The following is a 23,427-nucleotide window of genomic DNA, read 5'->3' as shown; positions in this document are numbered from 1 at the left end:
AAATCGGATTTGATGTGACATAAATTCGAAATATATATCAGGTCTATTTGTTAGACTCGAATTCGACTGTAGATTCGATGAAACTTACACACTTTCGAGCCACGATTATACCGAATAAAAAATCGGGTGAAAACCGGGTCGTTAACATTACCTCCTTGTAAGCCAGCATGTGAAAATATCTAAATTTTCAAGACTCCAACTATTATTTGACATGGTAAAATTCACTTAGAAAAATATAATAAGAACCAACCCTTCTCTAAAATTAAAGCATAACAACAATCAATACTAATATTGTCTAATAGCACCAAATATTTAAATCAATACAAATAATACAATATTATGCATTAGTCTAAAGTCTTATGCATTTTAAATATAAAACATTAACTTATAATCTTATAATGACTAATAACATAAAATATTAAGGTTTACAATACTTAAATTTCACATAAGAATAGCCATAATCCATCACTAATAACATAAAATATTAATTGTGTATGATAACCGAGCCACCGGGTCGAGTTCGAGTGACCTGAGCTATGGCCCGGACCTGACTCGAAATAATGACCGGGTCTATTTTTGAGACCCTTATCCGACCCTAAACCCGATAAAATCACACTAAATTAGTCCCTAAAAGATTTGGAGCCGGGTCGAATCGGTCTGGATCATGAACACCCCTACTTTATACCACTAACTAGCTAGTAATTATTTGTACTTTGTAGGCTGTTAAAATAGTAAAAAAAATATACAAAAAAAAGGATAAATGTTTCATATAAGCCAATAAAACATCAAAATTTCACAAATCAACAAAAAAAATGATTCATAAATGAATCAGATACACATTTTTATGTAATTCAAATTATACATTTAATGTAATTTGAATCACGCTAATTCAAATTACACACAAACACTAATTCGAATCAAGTTGATTCGAATTACACACGTAATCTACAGTAATTTAAATTGGCTAATTTCAAATTACTAATAGTATAATTCGAATTATGTTACATAAAAATTATAAATTATGAATCATAAGTAAAATATGAATCAATCTAAAATTGGAATTATACACCCACATGCTACATAACAATGTAATATCAACAAATGACAATAATATAAACAAAAAGGAAAAGAAAGAATATTATTCCCTTTTTATATGTTTGGTCGTATATGTATCAATGTTTGAATTATTGAAGCATAGGAGTATTACTGTAATTTTTTGTTAGTAAGATTTTTATTATGAATTGTAGATTTCAAATGCCATTTTTCAATCAATTAAAAAAAATGATGTTTTTGAATTTGTGGCTACGTGTTTAGGATCTGGAGCTTGAAAATTGGGATGAATGATAACTGTCCAGAATTGTCCATTTGTTTTTATTAACGGCTCTTATTCTCAACATGTTATCCAATTTTTTTTTAATTTTTTATTCTTTATACAAAGACATGTTATCTAACCACCTTTTTCTTTTTCTTTTTCTAGATCCAGTAAAATTCTAATGTATATAATATAGAAAGAGTTTTAAGTGTACCGAAAATACTAGTGTTTGTTTTAATCGTTGATCTAAATTATAAAAGATATATATAATATATATTAATTAAAATCAACGGTTAAAATAACTAAAATACTAGTATTCTCGATACACTTAACATTTTTTCTATAAAGATAATAAAATTAAGACAATCTAAATTAAAGGGCGAAAAATAAAATGTATAATGCTTCCTTCCGTCCAAAATAAAGTTCATTTGAACAAATTCATGAACTAAAATCATTAATGTATTTAGACATTTTTGTAAGATATATAATTAGTTTTTAAATAGAAAGAAAATGAAGATATAAAAGAAGTAATTGTTTGTATAGTTCAAAAGTTAACCTGTAAATTTTTGTAACTGCCTGTTAAATTGAAAAATTAAATTTATCAACATTTTTAATTCAAAAATTTATTATTTACCAATAAATTATTACGTATAAAATATAAGATTTAAAATTGATTTAAAATTTTGTAACTGGTTAAGCGGACAAATGAGTTCAAACCCAACTAAACAATTTGGTTTTGTACTTTTATTATGTTAGTTAAATCTAGGAAGCACATAATGTTGTGAGAAGTGTCGGTGGTGTGTAAGTTGTAAGAAGACAGCACTGCAAATCACACCAACTTGGGGGGTGGGTTTCTTTCTGTTTCTCTCTCACTCCTCTTTCTTGTTAAAGCTTCAATTTTTGCTGCCAAATATCTTCTTCATTCTCACATTCCTCTTCTGAACTAAATCTTCCACTGCAAAGATCCAAAACACAGACATGTTTGGTGTGGATTTGAGGCAAGTGGTGGCTGGTATTCTCACCCTTGCTATGTTTGTTATGCTCATTCATATGATCAAAAGAGACCATTTTGATGCTGTTCAAGTAAGAATATCTCTTATCTCTCACCTTTTGCCAAAAATTGTTAAAAAAAAAACTTTTTTTTTTCTGTTTTTTTTTGGGGGGGGGGGGGGGTGTGGGGTCTTTGTGTGCTAAAGCTATCATCTTTTTTATCCTTTTATCTAATGTGCACACTCATTCTGAAACATGAAGTTGAAGGGAACTTGTTTTCTCTTTATCTTTTTGCTTTTCCGCTTTTCATCTTTACTCAAAGAATTCACAGATTTTATGGTTGTATTGTAGAGCTAGCAATCCATATATACTAATCCATCTGCTACTAAGTTACTGTGAAATGAATAGCTGAGGATCTGAGCTGAAAAAGGGATTAAGTGAAATTTGAACACATTTGTGTATATATACAACATTGCTTAGCTTGTGGATAAGGTAGATCCTTAGTTTTAAAACTAGGAGACAATGTTTGACTATTAAGGGAGATAATGTTTCCAATAAAATTGTGAATTGAATTCACATCAGCTGAACTTAAAGCTAAGTAGCTTTTGGGATGTGGATTAATCATTTATTGGATTCTGAAGTTAAGTAGCACACAATGATTTAATCATAACTACAATCTATTTATTCATTTATTGTTGATGTTATATTTGATTTGCAAGGACAAACTTCCCGGAGTAACGGATGAAGTCAGCTTCGAAAGTGGAAAGTTCGATGGAACTCATGTAAGAAAGAATTTAGGTCTTTATAAGGGAGATGCCGATGAGCTAAAAGCATGTTGGGTTAAACCGTCTGGTAAGGTTTGATTCTAAAGACTAGCAAATTATTTAGGAACTTGTATCAGTTATCATGTATTCGGTTCGCTCTACTGCAAAATATATGTTACTTTGGAGATTTTGTATATTAGTAAATCGATTTTAGCTGGAGCAAAATGAGTATTAATTAGCATGTAAACATGGCCTCAATCTTTATGTCCTTGTTGATTCATGTTTTGAAAATGGTTGGCAGATATGGGGGTGCAGAGTGAGGGGTATGTTACTTTTTCATTAACAAATGGGCCGGAGTACCATATATCTCAGGTACCATTTCAATCGTTCAAGCATTTTGTTTAACTTGTTGAGGAGGCGATTTTGTATCAGTAATGTGTAAACATGTGCATGAATTTGTTAAATGTCAGCAATATTATCCCTTTTATAATGAACTCTCTTCCCTACCAAAACAAAGATTGACATTTTTGTGTATGATTTTAGCAATTAAATGGTAAAATAATGTACAATATTACACCATATACTATGAATGATGGTTTTGCTGTTCTGTTATTATGATTTGGTAATTTTGTGGTATTGCATTGTTCAGATAGCAGATGCAGTGATTGTTGCCAGAAGTCTTGGGGCAACCCTAGTGATCCCTGACATCCGAGGAAGCCAACCGGGTGACAAGAGGTTAGTTAGTGCTGACTTCCATTTTCTAAGAGATTAGGATATAAGAAATGAGCAGGGAGGAAATTGTTTACCAATTTTCTGAGTCATGCTGGCCAAGTTTATGGTTTAAAATTTGAGAAATGATCGATTAAATGAGCTGCAATTTTCTGATTTTCATTCAAGGCTAATATAATATATGGCACAGGAACTTTGAGGACATTTATGATCTTGATGTATTCATGAGAAGCATGGAGGGAGTTGTCGCCGTGGTAAAGAATCTTCCTGATCAAATATCAACAAAGAACATTGCTGTGGTAAAGGTCCCTAACCGGGTTACAGAAGACTATATAGCTACACATGTTGAACCAATTTACAGGTCAAAGGGAAACATAAGGCTTGCAACTTATTTCCCTTCAATAAACATGAGAAAGGCAGGGAAAAAAGGTGACACTGATTCTGTTGCTTGCTTAGCAATGTTTGGAAGTTTAGAGTTGCAGCCGGAAATTCGTGACCTTGTTGACTCAATGGTTGAAAGACTTAAAACTTTAAGCCGGAAGACAGACGGCCAATTTATTGCTGTAGATTTGAGGGTTGAGATGTTGGATAAGAAGGGTTGCCGACCTGATAATGATGGAGAAAAGAGCTGCTACAATGCACAAGAAATCGCGGTGTTCTTGAGGAAAATTGGTTTCAACAAGGATACCACAATTTATGTGACTGAATCAAGGTGGGATAGCAGCCTTGATTCTCTGAAGGATTTGTTTCCTAAAACATATACAAAGGTGTGACTATCATTCTTCCTTAAACTCCTCTAAACACAATTCTTCTTTGATTGAATTGCGGAAGTGCTCGAATTTTTTACTTGTAATTTAAAAAGCTCTCTCTGAACTGTTGCAGGAAGCCATAATGCCCGCGGATAAGAAGACAAAGTTCTTAGATTCTCAAGATTCTGAATTGGAGAAGGTGATCGACTTCTACATAAGTTCTCAAAGTGATGTTTTCGTACCGGCGATCTCGGGTCTATTGTATGCAAATGTAGCTGGTAAGAGAATTGGTGCTGGTAAAACTCAGATATTGGTTCCAGCTGATATTCAAGATTCATCTGCTTCTGCCTCCAATTTCCTGTCTCCATATGTATCCAAGAAGAACCATTTTGCCTATTCTTGTTACTGCTAGTTTTCCAGTGAAGACATTTGAAGAAGCTGGTAACAAAAATGTTATATCAGAAACCTTCAAAAGGTCTTGTTGCTTTCCAAAACTACTCATTAGGGAGTATTAAGTGTTAAGGGCTTAAGGTTCTTTTTTTCCTTTTTCTTTTCTTTTTTGCTTCTAAATTGTTTTGAGCTTTCACCAAAAAATGGGAGAGAGGTGTTCACAAGACTGGAGTTATTTTTATTTAATGTGTACACAGGGCTTTCAGTTCATGGTATCTGTAAAATAATGCTTGCCTCATAAGTTATTTTTCATAATTGGTGAAACTGAAGCAATAATTTTTGTTTACAAAATAGAGACGAAGTTGATAATATGTTTTTGGATGGATATCTTAGTGCATATGTATGATATATTTTCTTACATTTTTGTTTCGGGTTATTACCTATATATTAGCACATATCAAATCAATCAAACCATGATTATCTTATATTCTCTATTTTTTATGGATAATTTCAGTATAGTTGTAAATCAATGGATGTGAATATAAGTTACAATTAGATACATTCATTTGTTAATATATTAAAAAGAAAATGACTTATCAAATATATAACAAAGAGAGAATTAGAGAATTAAACAAAAGGAGCTTCCTCAAACAATGCTAGATGTTCTCTAATAATATCTCTTCCATCTTATTAACTTTTGTGCCGTACTCAATACAATATACTTGTAACTTATAAACAATTACAACAAAAAGATACACTCTACTTTTTCAAGAATTAATAATCAAAATCAGGTCCTAAACTGCTCAGCAACTTTCAAGAGACTATAAGTTTCAGCATCTGGCCTAGCTCCTCCGAGGATCATCCTTCTTAAAAAATTTGGATCATAAATCTTGGCTTTTACATAAGCCTTAATAAGGGTATTATATACAAAAGTATACCTACAATACTTAGCCTTGTGAAATTCTTCAAACAATCTCTCAGCATTTTCAACATTACCTTTCTCTGCAAAAATCTCAACAATTGAAAGGGTGGTCTCCAACCATGGGGTTGAATTTCTAACCCTCTTACTAATTTTCATCCCCATGCCCAAGTCTAATGTCTTTAAGCCTTGCTCTGTCAAACCAGATTTCAAGCAACCCAGAGCAAGTTGACGATAAGTTATTGCATTTGGTTTGCACCCATTTGCCTTCATGTTTCTATACAACCTAGTTGCTTTATCAACCAATCCATGCTTGCAATATACAGACATCATCGAATTGAATTGCTCTACGGATTTCAACCCTTTTCTAGTTTCCATTTCTAACCAAAGTTCTTCAGCACGGTTCAGATGTCCAATTCTACCAAATGCTTCAATAGCTAACATGTAACTTTTCGATCTAACCAAGGGGAGTTCCTGAATGATTCCCCAAACTCTTTCTAGCTCCTTTGGGCTCCCCAAATATCCATACAATATAAGAAGAACATCGAATGTTGACCAATTGTTCCCTGTAATAGACTTTTCCAGAGCTTGAACATATGCTTCAGTTGCAGTATACAACCTTGCCACTGCATGAGCAATAGCTAAAATGCAGTAAGAGATCTCGTTGGGTTCAACCTGTGCCTTCTTCATCTGAGCAAAGACCTTTACCAAGGCTTCAAGATCATGTTCATTGGCTTCTATTTTCATCAGAATATTGTAGGTGGACACGTGGGGGGTGACCTTATCTGCCTTCATCTGCGTGAGCAATTTGGGTATCAACTTCTTCCTGGAGGGAGAGGAATGCAGGATTATGAGGCGGTTGAAGACCAAATGTGAGATGGGATAAGCCAGCTCCCTCATTTTCTTCATGTAGTCAAGTGAAAGCCTTATGACACCTTTATCCAGCATTGCAATGACCAGATTGTTGTATAGCAACTCATTCTGAAACTCAGGTGGAATTCGAGGGAAGAGCTTCTCACCATGTTCAATCCCATGAAGCTTAATTGTGAATTCCACAAGATAAGAGTAATCAAGTTCCCTAGGCCTATAGGGCCTCTCTCGGATCACCCATTCCATCACCTACAATAATTGTAACATGAGTTCAACTTAAGGGAAGGTTTTTGGAAGTAATAATGATTGGTTGTTACCTCGAGTGCGCGTTTGTTCATGTTGAGCTTGCGAAGACGGTTGATGGCGTGGAAGACATGGCCTCTGTGAACGGGGAATCCATCGCCCATCCAAGTGCGGAAGGCAGACCCAACAGCCTCCCCTTTCCGAAGCTTCTCGATCCTTCTAGACAAGCTCTCTGAGTTCTGAGGGCTCTCGGAATCGCTTTCGGAGAACTCTCGCGGTGATTGGGTGCAAAGGAATCTGAAACGGAGGTGGGCAGAAGGTGCTCGACGCATTGCCTCAATAAACCTGCGTCGCAGCATATTTTTCTTTTCTTCCCTCGCCCAACAGAATTGAACAAATGAACAGCACGTTATGAGAATTTCCTTTCCTTTCTTATTGGGCAAATATCCCAATATTTTTTGGACTTGCAAGTGAGTAACCCGCCATAAGGAAATAGGTAGTTTTATTCGGTAAATTGGATGGATTTATCAATAAATATTCGATAGGTTTATTAATTCCATCCCGGCGTTTGTATTTCATATTTGCAAGTTTAAGTTACATGTATTTTAAAGCGATTGTATTTCGGTAGGCAATTATAGGAATTGTGATGCTAAAAACCAAAAAAGAGACTTTGTAGTTGGGTTTAATTTAATTTTATACATCTCAATTTTATAATACCGATTGAGGGCACGATGGATGAATGTGAATGGCTGATGTACAAATACCCGTTTTCTTTTTCTTTCTTGGGCTAACGGATCGCTTCATGGACATGACGGCACAAAATATTCATGAACTAGCAGCTAGTAATTCTAACATTATCTAGAAATGTTATAATGTACATCTTCACCCATAAGTATTAGAAAAGGAAAAGGCACAACACTTTAAATCGTTGCCATACTTGCGTTTCAATCTCTTCGGGACATTGTGAAATGATGATGGCTAATGATACATTTAATATACAGTTAAACACATTGAAAATACAAGGAGGGATTAATTAGTAGTAATGCTGAAGTATAGTTGCTTTTCTTGTCAGGAGTTAGCTTAACGTGAAAAATTAGTGCTGGGGGTGTTCAGTTGACTTTGTGCGCGAGACCTTCTCCATCTTCTAAGTGGCTTGGCTAAGCAGCGTGACAACGGTGTTTTGGGAACCGGAATGAGTTTTCCGGCAACAGCAAGAGGCCAGCTGTGTGATTGGCAAAAGCACTCGTTATGACTTTGTCCCACAAAGGGAATTCTCCACTTTAATATTTTTTAGCACATGCATAATTTTTTGAGCTTGAATGTTTTCAGAGGTAGGATTAAACCAACTATTACTATAACCCAGACGCGACCAAAATATTGCATGCAAAAATTGTTTACTTAAATATAATTGATTCCAAAAATTTTAGACCAGACCGAGTTTTCGGCTAATCTGGGTCATGAACAGTCTCCATAAGAGTCCTAAAATGTGTTGCAAAGTTTCCATAACTATTATAATCAGAAATTACTGCAGGATGAGTAAACTAACCTGACAATGCCAATAACAAGAGAAGCAATCCACAGCTTCCAATCAAGTTTCACTGTTTTGGTGAACTTTCCAAGGAACTCGATGATAATTATCTACGGTTTTAAGTACGATAATGTGAGAAAAACATGCAAGTGTTGACAAATTAATCATTAAAATAACAAAATGATGGCTGTTAACCTGAAGGATAAAGGTCATTCCAACAATTCCCATGAATAGACGGTTCTTAGTCACCCCTTGGAATACATTCATTCCTTCTGGTTTCCGAGCATTGAACTCGTTGAATATCTGTAAGTTGAAAAACATTTAATTTGTCACCAGCAAGGATGCTTATGTCTACATTATATGCAGTGCGGTCATTTTTAACCGACCACCAGCATAGTTTCTTTTACTTTTTTTTTTTTTCTTTCTAAAAGGTTTTAGAAATTATTTACACTTGATAAATACTGCACACGACACTTATGTAGACTTTTTCTAGTGGAGTATATGGTTTCTTCAAGTTTTTAAATTAATGTTTCTTTCTAGTAGAGTAGATAGTTGAGACTTATAATTATTATGCTTGTTAAAAGATTTAATAATTCCTTATATTTTATATTATGTTATATTTACCAACATTTATTATGATCAATTAACAATTATATATTTTAACATATAAGTAAATTTAAAAAAATTGAACCTTCACATTGACAAAAGAAACAACACAAATTTTTATATTTAGATTTTATAAAAATAGTGATAGAATTTGGTGTATTTAATTTGGATCTCATTATTATCGAATGGAGTTAGATACTAAATGAGTACATCAAAATTAAGTTATACACACCATTCTCACTTTTAAAATCTACTTACTTGGCACAGGACGAATGCATTGAATATTAAAGTGTTCTTGGTTTGACTGTCAAGGGATTTAGTTTCTTGCTTAGGTATGAAACTTTCACCAGCGAAGTTCAGAACAAGAAGAACAGTAACTTGATAGACAGCCTGTGATGACAAGTAATGCCATTAGAGGATATATGATTAGGAACTACAAGAAGTCTCTTACAACACCAAACAAAAAATAAATAAAAATTAAAAATTGAGAAAAACAATTACCTGTACAACCAAGTTTCTCCACATGACATTCGTTATAAGAGGTTCCCTGAAAGACAACATAAGGCCATGATAAAATAATATAGAACACTAGATTGATTTTCTTTTTGTCCCCCTAAAGCATCCTTGAATTCGTCATGATATATATTACAACTAAAATAAAATAAATAGAAGGCGCATATACATGTATGTATGCACTTAAGCGCCCGCTCAGTGCATTACTTATGCCGCAAGAATACGTTAAACAAATACTCTTCATATCCTTTTATCTGGCATTACTTTTTGGTACAATTTTTTAAATGATGTATCTGAATATTGTAGCAAAAAAGCCAAAAAAAGTGAAAAACATAAAATGGAGTATTAGACTACTCTTCATGAGAAAACCAACCAATCAAAACATATACAAACCTTCGCCCAACAGGTGCTCTGCGCATAAGGCTGTCCGTTGGTGGTTCAGTGGCCAGTGCAAGCGCCCCAAGTGTGTCCATGATAAGGTTGACCCACAGAAGCTGTATGTACCAAAAAGAATGTACATCAAAAACCAACACATACATCTTTAATTCAGCCGTGATGCATGCAGTATATGTAATACAGCCAGTTGACCAGCTCGTGGGTTTTAATGCTAAACGCTGACACGTGAATTTTTAAGTTGAAGCCAGAAAAGTAGCCAACCAAAAGAAAAATCTGAACTACGATCGTAAATCATGTAGAGTTTTGCTTTTGGTGGCTTTTTAGCGTAAACAAATTAGACAGCATCTTCTCCCATACACTGGCAACTAGTGTCTTACATGATTTGATATTTTTATGTATGTCACAACACTCAAGATTCAGGAAGTTATCCCATCAGCATGCGCAAACAATTATTCATCTGTTTATCTTGCTTTAGAGTCTAAAGTAGATGTTGAATTGTTGAGTCAAAATAATATTACGCCCGACAGAAGAGAGATAGAGTCATAGAGAGATAAGAGAGATAGAGTAGGTTACCTGTACTGCATTCAAAGGAACATCACCAGAGGATATTGCTGCAACAACATTAATTACAAGAGCAGCAACATTAACAGTAAGCTGGAACTGGATGAATTTCTGAATATTTGCATAAACAGAACGTCCCCACCGGACAACCTACACAGAGTGAAAAGGAGTTCTTAGCATTGGACCAATCCACCTACTGTCTTAGTGGAATAAATTTCCCGTTAAGTCAAATTCTAATTGTCCCAGTGCATCAGCAAAATTGCCATGTTTCTTAGCCATGGTAAGCAAAACTTTATGGTGAATTATATTTATGCCTAAAGGGCCAAAAGCAAACTGTGGTAAACCAATACTAATGGACATGTTATATATAATAGATGTTCAATCCAATAAATAAAACACTTACCTTTACTACTGACGCAAAGTTATCATCCAGGATTATAATATCTGAGCTTTCTTTTGCAACTTCAGTTCCTTGGATGCCCATAGAAAGACCAATATCTGCCTAAAATACAAAATAATAAAAAACAAGATCAACTATACAAATTTATAAGGAAACTAATTTAAATTCATGGAAAATGGACCATGACTGTGTAATCAAATAATGATGGCCCAAAGACAGAAGTTAAACTTGAACACCAACTAGCCAGAACACCTATAATAATTGCAAGAATCTATATCCTAGAATGTTATATGGATGAAACTAAGGAATAAGACAGACCTCGTGAAGTGCAGGGGCATCATTGGTTCCATCTCCTGTGACGGCAACAACTTCACCTCCTTTACGTAGAGCTTGCACAAGCAAAAGCTTGTCATTAGGAGAAGACCTCCCCATGACCTGTATATATATTATGATAATCACAATCAGAAAATATATAACGAACTTGGACAGCATTCCTTCATTTAAGAATATTAATGGAAGAATAAAATTCTTTCATACAATAGGATAGAGTACTATGATTTTGTCTGATCTTTGTAACCGATTTCATTTAGTGGAATAAGACTTTAATTGTTGTTGCTGGTGGTGGAAATTCCTTTCTTGAATATTTGTCTCTAATGTACACGATTTTTTAAAAGAGAAAAGGAATAAAGTATCAAAGAATACCGCTATTTTCTTAGCAATCTGTTCCCTTTCTTTTTCGCTTAGTGCACGGAATTTCTTCCCTTCAATTATAACTGGTTCAACAGCTTCCTCATTTGAAGTAAGTATCCCACACTCCAAAGCTATTGCCCTTGCTGTTTGAAGGTTGTCTCCGGTAACCATGCGTACCTGTGAATTCATACTTCATTGTGTAAGATGTGTGTTTCCTTTTATTACATTTTGGAGTAAAACTAACACTAATGCTGGGATAAAGTCTGAAACCATGTCCCAACAGACTCACTAATTAATTTCTCATGTTAGCTACTATCTAAACATGAAGATATTAAATTGAGCCTTGATTAATCAATATGAAAACTATACGCATCAAACTTCAAAATGATATATTACCTTGACACCAGCTTTAGTGCATAGTTCCACTGCTTCTTTGACACCAGGGCGACAAGGATCCTAAAGATACAGAATAGTTTTAGCTTAGATGAAGGATAGACCGAGTTAATTTGATATCATAAGGACCAAGTACAACATTCAAATAATAAAAAATATTTCGAAGTGCATCCAGAAAAATATAAATAAATAAATCAAATCTCGTAATACATTTACGAGATACACATCCCCAGAGCCTTGAGCTTTTAAAACAATACTTATGAATATTAAATTTATCGGACACAATCAAGTTTAAGTATTTAACACTGACAGGAAAACTTATCCTTGAATTTTACCTTTATTCCAACAATAGCAAGCAAAACAAGATCATTTTCTGGTAACGACCATTGCTCCAAATCATCTTCATTAGATGGAACTTTGTCTAATTCATATGATCTGTAAGCAATGGCAACACAACGCAAGCTGCGAGCAGCCATGTTATCAATCGCCTCCTTGAAAGCTACCTGAAAGAAGTTTTACAATAATTAATCAACTTGGAAGATGCTGAAAAAGAAAAATTATCAACTGCTTTCAATTGCTATACTTTGTGAAATATTATCAGTTGTTACGTTAGCTGATTTTGCAAACTTTGGCATAGAGTAAGTTGCTTCAAACAACATTCTAATCGAATTGATAAGAATAAGGTGATTTTAGTGGTAATCACGTTCCATGTTTCTTAAATATTGATACCGATCCATCAAAAGATTTTTTTTTTTTCCTTATCTCCAATGTTCATTTCAGTTATTTTCATCTCAGTACTTGAAATTGCTGCTAACCTGCTCTCCCTCAATGGATTGCAAATGACCATCTGAATCAAGATATTGCGTACATGCTCCAAGAAGTATTTCTGCAGCTCCTTTCCAATGTATATGTACTCCAGAGCCCTCCTATCAAGATATTACCAAAGAAATGATGGATGAAAATTAATATAATGAATCAATAAAAGAATTAAGTATCCCGGGCACGTGATATGACCATAATAACAAAGAAAACACTTTCACTTTTATAACTTCATTTCATTCACGAGCAAAGTTAATCATCAAAAGCTAAAGGGATGCATACTCTGATACTAGTTCAAAAGTACAATGAATGGCAAACAAATATATCAAATTCTCACCAGCTTCACAGCAACACCGCCTCTTTTTTTCTCGGAATTAAAGGGGAAGACATGGAGAACTGTCGTATTTGATCTGAGAAGACTAAAATTCATACCCAACTGCAATATGTACGAGTTGAGCTTCAATCAATAGAGGGAAGGCGTGGAAGAGCAATAATAATAATAGAGGAAAAACAGCAAAGGTACCTTTACTGCCCATGAAAGAATTGCCTTCTCTGTAGGAGATCCTGAAATCTCTGCCTCTCCTCCTTCCTACCAAACCAAATTCAGTCACAAATGTAATGGTTAATAAATATTAAATGACTCGACATCAACAATTATGTCTAAGCTGTAAGAAGTTTTCAACTTGAAGAATCACAAGATACTGTTATTAGCAGAGCACATAAATTAGCACCAAACTATACAACATAAAATGGAATCCTAGAAACACTTATTAAATTATGTTCGAAGGCAAACCTTAGGCACAAAAACATTTCCAGTAGTATTCTGGGCAATGCCCTCGTTTATCAAGGATAAAACTTCCGGATTTAACTTTGATGAGTCATCTGGTGGATTTAATTTGTTCCTTCCAACATATGCCTCAACTACAGTCATCTGTAACGAAACAAAATAAGTTATTATCAAACCACAATAACTCAAGGATTCTTCTATTTATTTTATTCTTTGAGAAGGATAACTGATGGATTTTAACACACACACACACACATAGGAATTAGGAGGAATGAAATAGTAGACATGTTACAAATATGTTTAAACCTTTTTTTTCCTGTCGACGGGAAAATTGTAAAACCTTTGATAGACAATGTCTATTACAAAAACATGAACACATCTCAACAAGACAACAACAGGACAGATGAAGCTACTAGTAGAATTACTGATATGTTATGAGTTCTCTTCTATTTCTCCATATTATCCTTAATAAATAAATCCTTCCCTTTTAAATATAACAGCCAGCAATTTGTAAAGGACAATGGAAATCAGAGTATGAAATCAAATTAAGCATGGAAAGATGGAAAGCAGTACAGACACCACAAGTGGACTGAAAATTTTGGTAGAGCTGTAATGACAAAAGTGTTTTGAAACCAAAACCGCCTCAACTAAATAGAAGATTGGTTGTATATATTAAATAACTTTTCTGAAGATTTGATTCATTTGCAATATGTAATTTTTAATTTACTCAGGGATTTATATATGGATCTTGCCTGATTTAAGGTCAATGTTCCTGTCTTATCACTGCATATTGTTGTCGCAGATCCCATAGTTTCGCAGGCTGACAGCCTCCGAACCTGCAAACCTTTAGTGGTTAGAAAAGAATAAAGATGTTCTAAAAAACATCAAATATTGGCACAGTAAGATATCATAGTGGCGGTATTAGACAATACTAACCAGGGCTTTGTCTCTCATCATTTTCCGCATTGAGTATGCCAGGCTATAATAGAAAGCAACAAAGAAAACTACGATTAAAATAAGACAATAATATCACACCTATGTCGTAGAAATAACCTACCAACATGTGCTTACGTTAAGGTAACAGCCAAAGGTAGACCTTCAGGCACTGCGACAACCACAATGGTAACCTGCATGCATGGCTCCGTATTTAGTTTCAAACTACTAAAAGTTTGAAGAAGAAGATGGACGAAATAGTTCAAACTCGCACTTACTGCAATGGTGAAAATTTTGATGACGCCATCAACTGCAGTACTTGCTTTAGTTTTTCCAGCAACAAATTCCACGTTTCCATCATCATCAGTAGAATGGCCAGAAAAGTATCTAGAATTCAAGCCATGACATTGTAAGTCAGGGATGGCATTGAGCCTATTTAGTGAGCTATCAGTATTAAATGTTTAAAAATAATAATAAAACAAATAATAATCAAGATTACCTGCCCAAGAGGACTGCTAGCACTAAAACAGCCACAGAAAGCCCAACTACACCAATAAAAGTTGCTACTCCATTCAAACGTACCTATTGCATGCCAACAAAACAGATGTAGTTTAAGTTTTGACACATCAACAAGTATTTCTTTAAGGTTTTGCTAAAGTAACAGCTTTTCTCTCTTTCTATCTAATGGGATGGTGGAGCAGAGTGGAACCTGCAATGGAGTCTCTTCTCCATTATCCTCTGAGATACTTGCCATCAACAATCCCCACTCTGTATTTATACCAACACCAGTTACCTACAGATGGCAGTATAAAATGTGAATCCACTGCAGTTATTATACTACATACTTTTTAACAGAGATAGAACAACCAAAAACAACAGAGACATAATTTAATTTAATAAAAAGATAATAATTCTTACACGAAACAAAAATTTAATTCATTGAATTAGAATGACACCCAAACTTATCTAAACAACCGGTAACTAAAGTTAAATTTTAAAGGAGAGATTTTTAACAAATGAAAAATCAAAGTTACACCTTTCCCCCGGGGGGGGGGGGGGGGGGGGGGGGGGGGGGGGGGGGGGGGTTATTCAATTAAAAACATTTTAATAAGACGGATACTTTTTGCACCAAAATTCAATTATTTTTATGCCAGCAATCAGAGGATATAATATATTATACCAGCATAACTCCAACTCCATCAGCCACTTTGCAACCAGACATCAAAAAGGGTGATTTGTGATCCTTGTGAACCTGCATAGCACTATTTGTTTAAAAGTCATAAACTAAAAACCAATAATTTACGTGATTAGAAGGTACAAGAAACATACAATTTTGCTTTCACCCGTCATACTGGATTCATCAACGGCAAGTGAATGACCCGTGATTAATACTCCATCAGCAGGAACCTGAGCAAAGTAGTACAGTAAGAAATGCAGAAAGGAAACTCTTCAATTTCCCAACAAACTCAAATAGAATGCAAATTCACCTGATCTCCTATTTTAAGCGGTACTACATCACCAACAACAATGTCAAATATCGACAATTTAACTGTTCTGCCACCTCTCATGACCTGTAACAAGTTCATTAGTACGTGATCATAGATAAGGTTTCAAATGAAGTTATGTTACAATAATACAATGTTACACACCTCCAACTGTATATTTTGTTTCTCTGCATTCAAATTCTTAAACTGCAGAGATTGCCGATAATCACTGACAGCTGACAGATAAAAAGGAAAATACAACCACATAAATTCAGCAATGAACTGAATCGATATACAGCCTGTTTTACTATCGGCAAAAAACCAAAAAGAAAGGAAGAAAAGAGAGCATAAAGCAAAAGTTTATCCAAATCTCAAAGTGACTCTCTTGTGGACATACTCTAGATTGGATTTAATTCATTGCTTTCTTGATTTTCCATCCAATACAAAATAAAACAACCTTGTAAAAGAAAATAAGGATTGTACACAATACCTGTAACTACAATGACCAGAAAAACCGCAAAAGCAATGCTTCCCCCATCATACCATCCTTCACTCAAACCCTAGCAGTTATAAATGAAAGCAAGAATAAACCTCAGATACTGATAATGTCATAATGCTTTCAACGGAATGGAAGAAACATTATATACAACAAGAACGATAACTGGATGTAGTAAACTGTTTTTATATAGCGAATATCAACTAGAGATTATTCACTTCACTTTATAATGTATGGCAGGTTAGTGGCATACTTCAATGATTGAGGACAAGAATATGTCAGAACATAGATTTCATAAAGACAACTAGAATCGCATCTTTTATTAATTTTTTTAATTTGATTGAAACATCACGTCTTTTTAAGTTGCATTAATTGTATGCGTTAATAAACCCAATTTTTGCATCACATTCGACAAAAACATAGGGTGATGAATCAGTTTCTTCGTGTAGAAGATATATGGAATTCCTGACTCATAATTAAGTTTCATTTCCTTCTACAGAGGCACAGACCATTCGTCACCAATGCTCAATTTACTACTATGATCTGAAAATATGAGAGTTTAATCACACCTCTGTTTTTATTCCAAGCACCAATGAGACAACTGCTGCTATAATCAATATTATAAGAGTTAGATCTTGCCATGCTTCCCATAAAAACCTCTGTAAATCAATCAAATTCACAATTAATTCATCAACTGAAATTTCTTTGGAAAAAAAAAAAAAAAGGAAGGATAAAATCATAAAGACTATACCCAGAAGCTTCTTCCTTTTTTCCGAGGATATGTGTTAGTTCCATAAGCATTTTTCCTTTTTAGTAAATCAGCATCATCTCCACTAATTCCTTTATCGAGATTTGACCTTAATAAATTTGATAAGCCCTTGACCTGAACAAGATATCACTGGATAATATTAGCAAAGGATATTACTTAAATAGCCAAAAGAATATATTGTAGACTTGCCCCTCCATATTCTTCTAAAGCAGCAGTGTTCTGCTCCTTAGAAACTGAAGAAAGTTGTTCGAGCCCAATTCCAAAGTCACCAACTGGATGTGCAGGTGTCGGTGCTGTTACCACTGGATAATTCAAAATATAAATTGAAGGTTAGTCACAACTAATAAGTAACTCAAACAGCTGATGGAAAAATCACATGCAGTTATGTGTATTTAAGGTTGTAACAGATAATAATTGAATCTGTACAATGGTGGCCAGTTAACATATTACTGCTTTCTTAATAGAGGAACAAAAGATGGTCACCAAAATCTTTAAATTTTGAAGAGTGAAAGAGTAAAAGAAACTGTACATAAGTTTGAAAGAAAATATACCTAATTCACGTTCACCAGCCAATCTGAAAAGCAATGCTGCCTAATATAACAATTAACCATTGATTAAAAAAAGTGAAATATGGTTAGAAACAATAGAAAACATCTTTGCCATTTCAAAACATTACTCTTATGACTTGTGCATGGGCTCTAATCAAGCTTTTCTTTTGCTGTCTCTCCTCTTCCTTTTTTAGGTCCAAGGTATATCTAAAGCGCCTTGATGCATTGAGCACGAGTGCTGCTTGCTGCACGAGAGAAACTCAAGATTAGCTTCCTCAAAAGACAGCATTATACTATAATAATATTTCTAATAAAATTACAGTAGTTGAACACAATCCGGTGATTAAAATAATGTCTAAACTGGCTTCAATTGGTGAATAATCCATGACTTAATCTACTGCATTAGAGTATTAAGTGCTGCTTGCCAACCAGAAATTCAATTATAATTCATTCATATATCCTTTTTATCAAATATTAAAGGGAGGAAAAAAAAGGGAAAAAGAAAAGAGGAATGCTAGGGGGCCAACAATTTTTTGTGTTTTATAACCATTAATTGGCCATCAATAGTGTTTTTAATGGTGTGAGATTACATCTAATGATATCTAATGGTGGGAAATCTATCACTTTTGTTTTGATGGTTAAGTGCTGGCCAGAAAATACAAAAGTTGCTGGCCCCTAGACTTTTCCTAAAAGAAAAACGCATCTTCATCGAAATAAATGCGAAATAAGTTTCACCGTACATATATTGCTTCGCACATATATATAATACATAATACTTCAAGTTCGTGCATCATTATCTATTTCGTTCCCTTATTTGTATCTTAATTTTTCAACATAAAAAAGCTGATACGTCAGACATTGCTTTTCTTCACCTTTTAGGAATCACTTAATTTATAACCTCTCCTTAGAAGCAAGAAAAACAATATCTCGTTACTATTTTATTCAACCCTTTCGATACATCATCAGCTTTGCATATCGCTATAACGAAATGACAGAGATATCAAATCAAACAGCAAAATAACGGAACGAAACTCTCATTCAGCTCAAAACATCTCGAGCATTGCATGGATCTCTCACAACAACAAGAAGGACGCCGCATTGCAGAACTAACGAGCTACGTAATATATACAGAAAATAGAGAAAATAAAAGAGAAGAAGAGAAAAGGATGCTTACTCTCCAACGGCGGAGGGTCTCGATGGGCGCATGCTTGGTGTGTTGAATATCGAAAGGATCATTTGGATCTGCAACATCGTCGTCGTCGTTGTGGTCGTCGTCGTCATAGTCGAGATTGACGGCAGCGGAAGCAGCAGCAGCAGGAGGAGGAGGAGGAGGAATGCGTCGCTGTTCGGTGGCGTCAGAATGCCTGGTGTCGACGGTTACGGTTATGTGGCCGTTGGTCATATTTGCAAATCCCAATGCGAATGCGAATGCGAATGCCAAAACCAGCCGATAACATCAACAACCGCAACAACGCTTTCTTTCAATTTTCAAATGCTGCTTATTACTGCGCGTGCGTGGGAAACAAAAAAGGCCCACGCGCACAAAACGCACACACGCCAATTACACTGTAATAATAATATTATAAATTAATTTTTATTATTAGCAACAAACACTAAACCACAGAGCTCACAAATTAAAATTCACCAGCAAAATTAGTAATAAAATTTTCAATTATTTAATAATTAAATGAGGACTGAAAATGAGTTGTTATTGGGTGGCAATGCTAGAGTGGCGCTGCGTTACGTTATATTTTGGTCGACGCTCAACAAACTTTCATTATCGCTTTACTATTCTTTTTCTCTCGTTCCTTTCTAAACATAGAATTATACAACATATACTATGGTAAGTGCCAGTACTCATAACTGATAACTAATTACTAGCCTGTTTATATCGGAAACAAATTATCTAATTAATTCAACTCTTCTAAATGTAGAGATCTTTGTGCAAGTACAAATAAAGCATACAATAATTCCAACCATTAATAATTAAGATCAATGCAGACACAGTTGTTATGCTAACTACTTGCGTATTTATCTAAAGAGTCATCTGATACCTACTCATCTATCAATTTATCATTCAATTGATATATGTTTAAAAGATATATAAAAAATGTAAATAATGTAAGTATTTTTTGGAGGGAGAGAAGGTCCTTAAGAAATGTTATTTAACGTTTAATTTTGAAAATAATAGTATATTATTATCAAACTCTTAATTATTAAAAATATAATAAAATTTGCATAAAAAGTGACAATGTTGTATATGGATAACAAAAAAGAGTACTAGTCAGTGACAAATATATATAACTCATTGAAAAGTGTTAGGAACTTGCAAATTTTGTGATTTGTATTGGTGTTTTTAATGGTGTAAAATTACTCACTTGTCTTTTACAAGTTAAGTATTGGCCAAATTTTAATAAAAATACTGGTCCTAGACTTTTTCTAACTCATTTATACAATAAAAAAATATTGTTTTTAAAATAACTTTTTATATTAAATTATTTAAGAACAAATAGATTTAATCTTACTATTTTCGATGTTATGATCAGATCCTGTATTATTTCAGAAAGTTTATATAAAATGATTACCTGAAGATGCATGAGATGATGAGAAAATATATCTATGAAATCGACGAGTTGCCACTTCCATGCTAAGTAGTGTAACTATCATCTGAAGGAGCTTTACATTATTGAAGAAGACACATCTTCCTATACATTTTAATATTCATCAATATCATCATTTTATGTGCAATGGAACTAATTAAAATAAGAAAACCAAATAATGATAATAATACGACATACCGTATGAAAAAGATGTGTGGAGTTGGAAATAGAAGTGGATGAGTGTTGAGTGAAAGAGACTCTGATCCCATTGCAAATACCACTTATTAGCAGCTTCTTACTACTTCTTTCTTAAGTGTGTGGGAAGAGAAAAACCTATTTTTACTTTCTGGGTTTTGTATGTAGGTAATAGAGATTATAGAAGATTGACTTCAACGACCTTAACTTGGTGTGTGTCAATGGAAATCCAAGGGTACGCACCTACTATTACAATATGGGAAACTTCGTGGAAATTTCCCACTTCCCATGTCGTGATTCCAACAAAGCATGTATGTATATATATATTTATAAAATTTTAAGTATATCGATACATCGATATTTCAATAATTTTTAATTATTGATTTTAATTATATATATTATATATTTTTTATAATTAAAATTAATAATTAAAAATTATTAAAATATTGGTATATTTATTTTAAAAGTTTCCATATATATATATTTTATTTTGTTGATTTGGACTTTTGGCAGGTGCCCATGCAGTTAGTTTTTCACTGTCGTACTGCTCTAAATAAAGTAGATGGAATTTTTTAGTTGGAAAATTCACTTAATTATGTATGTCAATTGTTTAGTAATTTTTTATTAAATTGATTAAACGTATATATTTTGTTACGGCAAATAAGTATTTTTTTTTAATAATTTAAGTTCAATGTTTATTTATTATTAAGATTAGACTATTATTAGATTAGACATTCAAAGACTTTTCCTTAAATATAAAAAATCTTTAGTTATTAAAAAAATTATTAATTAATAATTTAATATATTTTTTATATAAAAATCAATTTTATTTTAGATTATCATCAAATTATATAATAATATTATATTTTTTTATAATTCGTAAATAAGGTCAAAAAATTAAGTAGAATTAGAGTTAAGATATTTTCAAATCGCAAATAAAATAAAATTAAATTTATATAAAAATCTCAACTGACCACGTACAGAATTAGAATTGAATTCAAATTCTATCTTATCTTATTTATCGTCACCCAAAAAGGTTATACTTGCATTGTACATGCTATTTTTTACGTTGATATTACATGTAGTCTTTTTTTGTTCCGTTGATATTTACATATTTACATGTAATTTCAAAAGTATGCTTTTAGACTTTAGTCATTTTTTTTTAATTATGAGTGTTTACGGATCGAGTTAATTTGGTTTAAAAAAACAATGTGAATTAGACATAAATTTTAATTGATTTGAATTTGTGGTTTTAGTGAGTGAACTTAAACCAATTTTAAATCAATGAAATTCATATTGGATCACTTCAGATAATTAAATATTCAATTAAAAATAAAATTTTAAAAATTTTAAAAAATAAAAAATAATCTAAATAATAATAATAATATTAATATGATCGATTTAAACTTAAATAACCATCATAATTTAAAATATTTTAAGAGTTAGGAGATAAATTTATATATATATATATATATATATATATATATATATAATATTAAATTAATTGAGTAATCAAGTTCGTTTAGATTTTTCGATTACAGAACAATACCCGAACCAATTAAAATTAAATTTGGTCAGATCTGATTTGATTATACTTAATTACCAATCAGATTTAAAACTAATATGATCAAATCAGATCAATTCAGTTTTTAAACAGATTGAATTATCCATCTATACCCATAAATATTCCTACTTTGTATATATATTTTATTTTTATGAAATGCTCCTGTATATAGTCACATAATTGACTAATAAGTCTAAGGTGTTTTCTGTATTACTTAAATTTTAGATATATAATTTAAAAATTAAAAAAATAAATTTTATTATTCTCTATCTCTATTTTTAAATAATTTAAACAAAAATTTTATAGACACTGAAGAATCTCTCTATGTCTAATTGTTTTCAGACATTGCTGACATTTCGACCCAAAACACGTTGCAATGACCAAGAAAATGGGGCATTATTAAGGCACAATTATTTACACAAAGGTTTTATTGATTAAATAAAAAACTGCTAAGAATACAAAATAAAATATTTAAAAATTGTAAATATAAATTTGTAATAGAATATAACAATTATATTATTTTTAATGATATTTTAATGATAGTATGTTATATATATATACGTGATACATGCATGTGTGTATATGACTAGTGAAATTTTTATTGTAAAATAAATTAAACTTTTAGATCTAATAAATAATAATCACACTATAATTTAATCTCATTTTTAGGATAGTGCAAATAATGTGCAATAGAAAAATCTCACAAGAATTTGTATAATAGTTGGGATTTATATTTTCTAAATTTATATATTTAACTTTTTAAAAAATATGAGATAAATTTATAGTCTTAATATTTTTGTAGATTTTCTTTCTGTTGAGTTGTTTTTGCAAAAGCATGTTCTTACCTATTTTCAAAAAACGTCATTGTTTATTTTCTACTTCTTATTTTTAAAAAAAAAAAAAAAAGCAAATACCTTAAAAAATATATAATAATTTTTTTATAAAAAAAAGATTTAGTCTTAAAAGTATAAACAAATAAGCCATAATTATTTTAAAAAGAGCTATTGGACTTTATAATGGTTTGAACTTTGAATAGCTTTTTCCCTCAAACAATCAGTGGCGCATATTTTGGCTGATAAATAAAAAACACAAATAATGGTTTTACAAAGATTTTATTTGTACGCTAAAATTAGTTACTAAAATTAATCACCGCACAAATATATATATATATATATATAT

At 32.6% G+C, this 23,427-nt stretch overlaps 3 protein-coding genes across 5 annotated transcripts; 1 reads left to right on the top strand and 2 right to left on the bottom strand.

The window, feature by feature from the left end:
* The first annotated feature begins 2,074 nt into the window (after positions 1-2,074).
* On the top strand, positions 2,075-5,358 carry LOC130950813 (protein MANNAN SYNTHESIS-RELATED 1-like). Its single transcript, XM_057879402.1, has 6 exons — positions 2,075-2,395; positions 3,022-3,154; positions 3,368-3,438; positions 3,716-3,801; positions 3,986-4,562; positions 4,678-5,358. The coding sequence occupies exons 1-6, from the start codon at positions 2,291-2,293 to the stop codon at positions 4,954-4,956; spliced, it is 1,251 nt and encodes a 416-aa protein (XP_057735385.1). The 5' UTR covers positions 2,075-2,290; the 3' UTR covers positions 4,957-5,358.
* Positions 5,359-5,597: 239 nt separating this feature from the next.
* On the bottom strand, positions 5,598-7,687 carry LOC130951799 (pentatricopeptide repeat-containing protein At1g07590, mitochondrial-like). The gene is made up of 2 exons (XM_057880536.1): positions 7,041-7,687; positions 5,598-6,972 (listed from the first exon to the last, which is right to left on the bottom strand). The coding sequence occupies exons 1-2, from the start codon at positions 7,323-7,325 to the stop codon at positions 5,722-5,724; spliced, it is 1,536 nt and encodes a 511-aa protein (XP_057736519.1). The 5' UTR covers positions 7,326-7,687; the 3' UTR covers positions 5,598-5,721.
* Positions 7,688-7,861: 174 nt separating this feature from the next.
* Positions 7,862-20,913, bottom strand: LOC130951797 (calcium-transporting ATPase 9, plasma membrane-type-like). Of its 3 annotated transcripts, XM_057880535.1 has the most exons (35): positions 20,688-20,912; positions 20,475-20,594; positions 19,064-19,455; positions 18,018-18,134; positions 17,893-17,932; positions 17,531-17,643; positions 17,324-17,455; positions 17,142-17,231; positions 16,567-16,636; positions 16,242-16,312; positions 16,080-16,163; positions 15,922-15,999; positions 15,773-15,844; positions 15,302-15,385; positions 15,092-15,174; positions 14,871-14,979; positions 14,731-14,786; positions 14,596-14,638; positions 14,412-14,495; positions 13,666-13,803; positions 13,396-13,461; positions 13,210-13,308; positions 12,869-12,979; positions 12,389-12,556; positions 12,057-12,116; positions 11,673-11,837; positions 11,289-11,405; positions 10,974-11,072; positions 10,583-10,720; positions 10,007-10,107; positions 9,602-9,647; positions 9,359-9,490; positions 8,690-8,797; positions 8,513-8,604; positions 7,862-8,188 (listed from the first exon to the last, which is right to left on the bottom strand). In XM_057880535.1, the coding sequence occupies exons 3-35, from the start codon at positions 19,289-19,291 to the stop codon at positions 8,047-8,049; spliced, it is 3,336 nt and encodes a 1,111-aa protein (XP_057736518.1). In that variant the 5' UTR covers positions 19,292-19,455; positions 20,475-20,594; positions 20,688-20,912; the 3' UTR covers positions 7,862-8,046. The 3 variants fall into 3 exon arrangements, with proteins under 3 accessions (XP_057736518.1, XP_057736516.1, XP_057736517.1); XM_057880533.1 differs by having other exon boundaries at positions 14,731-14,979; positions 20,688-20,913; XM_057880534.1 differs by having other exon boundaries at positions 14,731-14,979; positions 19,064-19,394; positions 20,688-20,913.
* Between the last annotated feature and the right edge of the window lie 2,514 nt (positions 20,914-23,427).

This window comes from Arachis stenosperma, chromosome 9, assembly GCF_014773155.1.
Source record: "Arachis stenosperma cultivar V10309 chromosome 9, arast.V10309.gnm1.PFL2, whole genome shotgun sequence".
Classification (NCBI taxonomy): domain Eukaryota; kingdom Viridiplantae; phylum Streptophyta; class Magnoliopsida; order Fabales; family Fabaceae; genus Arachis; species Arachis stenosperma.
This window is presented reverse-complemented; position numbering and strand designations above follow the sequence as displayed.